This window comes from Montipora foliosa, chromosome 1, assembly GCF_036669935.1.
Source record: "Montipora foliosa isolate CH-2021 chromosome 1, ASM3666993v2, whole genome shotgun sequence".
Lineage (NCBI taxonomy): Eukaryota > Metazoa > Cnidaria > Anthozoa > Scleractinia > Acroporidae > Montipora > Montipora foliosa.
In genome coordinates, this window is record NC_090869.1 from 30,566,087 (window position 1) to 30,568,586 (window position 2,500).

Below are 2,500 nucleotides of genomic sequence, written 5' to 3' on the forward strand. Positions count from 1 at the left end.
AACGTGGTTAGCAGCATATCAAGCGCTGTTTAAACAGCCCACTGAACAAGCTTGCAAACCCGCGTCATACAGAGCCCAAAGCAACGGAATCTGATAGCCATTGTAGCCTTTCTGTACGTTATCTGGACTGTGTTATTTCAAAGTGGTCTCGTAACAACCTCCAACGAATGTGGTCGTTTGCGTCAACGATCGTAGAAGGAAAAGTTGGTGTGTTGTCACTAGCCTTCGGAACACATCGTTTAGTATATAATGGTGAAGGTGCACCACCCTGTCAAGTTAACGTAAGTGTTCGTCACTTCAGGTATGATTTGTGCCCATTCCTTGGCAGTTGAGTCTAGAAGCCAGTACTAGCAACAGAACTATACTTTATTCGCTGGGCGATCCAACATGGCTGACTACAACAACGTGCTCTTAACAATTATACGGAAAACCGCTGATCAACATCTCCCCCCTTTGAAAACAAATAAGGGCACCCTTGAGACACCTAACAAGGCTTCAACAAAACTCTACACTCCAACAAAACCCTACAGAGTGTTCATGGTCAATTTTTAAGAATTCGTAGTCTGTGACATAGTCTTTCAGTCTTTCGGGAGGTTTGAATATTCTCCAAGATCTTGTCAGCCTCAACAGCCAGGAGGAAACTGCCATAGGTTCTGGTTCTGGTTCTGGTATTGCTTCTGCTTTTGTGTTTGGTTGCTCACGAGTCTGCTGTTTTCCCTGAGGATTGACTTCTGCTTGTTTTGATGGATTTGGGGCAGAGGTGGGGTAAACTGGCGTATCCATTGTGATTTGGTTGACCGCTGTCTGAGGTTGGATAAAAGGTGGTGGTGGTGCTGCAGGTTTCAGTTGGACTTGGTTTCTTCGGATCGTGGTGCCATGAGGGATACGAATAGTATAAGACCTTTCGTTGTCTTTCTTTATGACCTCCCCATAGATCCATGGTTTGCCGTGATGGCGTGGTGGTGGCTTGGCGTATGCGTAACTGCCAACTTTGACTGGTTTGTGCTCTACATCCGCGGACTTGTCGTAGTATGCTTTGCTATCATGCCTTTTCGTAAGGATGTCTTCTTTCACAACGCTAAAGTTAATCATGGCCGGGGCCAAGAGATGATCAGTGGTGGGCAGTGTGGTTCTAGTGCGGCGTAGAAACATACGCTGAGCAGGTAAGTATGTATGCCCTTGGGATGGGGTGTTTCTGTAGAGACGTAGAGCAGTGTAGAGGTCATCAGCTTTGCTTAACATGGATTCTGCAACTTTAACGGCAGCCTCTGCTCTTCCGTTGCCTTTAGGGTGGTAAGGGGACGAAGTGGTGTGCATAAAACCATATTCCACAGAGAACTTCCGGTACTGCTCGCTTATGAACTGCGGACTGTCATCAGTGTGGCAGATTGCTGGAACACCATATCGTGCAAAGTGGCCTTTTGTCTTCTCGATGACCGTGGGGGATAGGGTATCTTCCAGCCGGTCGACGTCAATCCAGTCCGAGAAGTGACACACAGTTACTGGGTACCTTTGGTTGTGGAGCTCGCAGATATGTTGACTGAGTATTTGGCCAGGGCCTAGTAGGTATCGGTAGAGATCTCATCGGTTCTTTTGGTGCGGTGGTACCGTATTGCGTACCTGTGCCACAAGTATCACGCATGCCCTGTATGGACGTTCTCATCGAGGCCAAAACAGTACTTCGCGGGCATATGTATGTTTGATTCGGCATCAAAATTGTTGGCGTGGATTTTCCTAAGCATTTCTTTGTGCATAGACTGAGGAACCATGACTTGCTTACCTTTGTATATTATGCCATTCTGCACTGACAGTTCGTCTCTATAGTTCCAGTAAGGACGCAGGGATTCAGAGATGACCTATTTGTCTTCAGACCATCCATGGGACAATGACTTTGTATAGTGTTGTCTGTTTAACGTCTCTGCTCGTCTGTTCACGTAAGTGGTTCTCGGTGCTCTCTTCCAGCCTTGGGTTATTTTACTTTTTATTAACTTTGCCTTTCAAGCTGGCAGAGCGCCACAACAGCTTGCGCCAATTACTGTGGCCCCTTTTTTACCCTCCCAACCATGATACACGACAGAAGACTGACCACAACACCGGGAACTACGTGCCCTACTCTTAGCGACAAGTGTGTGGGTTCTTTTACGTCCCACAGGGTTATTAACATTGAAGGGTTGTGAGAAGGGACCTCCAGCTTATCGTCCTTATCCGAGAAGACTTGAAAGTCTAACCATTTGCAGATGTAGTTACAAAGGCAGCACTTTCTCCTCAGTTATTTAAAGACCATGAGTGTTGGTCCGGCCGTAATTGAACTCGCGACCTCCCGCGTGACAGTCCGGTGCTCAACCAATTGAGCCACCGGTGCGCGGGTTGCTGCTGTTCTGCTCGTTTTCCATCTCCATGCGGAAGACGTCTTGCTGATATTGGCTGTGGAAGGGCTGCCCAAGAGAGTGTGTCAGCCAGGTGGAGTGTCGGTCCTCTTTTGTACGTTAAGTTAAACCGA

General features: G+C 47.5%; 1 protein-coding gene across 1 annotated transcript in view; it reads right to left on the bottom strand.

Annotated features, from left to right (window-relative positions):
• Positions 1-495: 495 nt before the first annotated feature.
• The window catches only part of LOC138012668 (uncharacterized), a 2,285-nt gene continuing 280 nt past the window's right edge, over positions 496-2,500 (bottom strand). The window contains exon 2 of the mRNA XM_068859503.1: positions 496-1,510. Within this exon, the coding sequence (XP_068715604.1) occupies positions 496-1,510 (1,015 nt within the window). The remainder of the gene's footprint in view (positions 1,511-2,500) is intronic.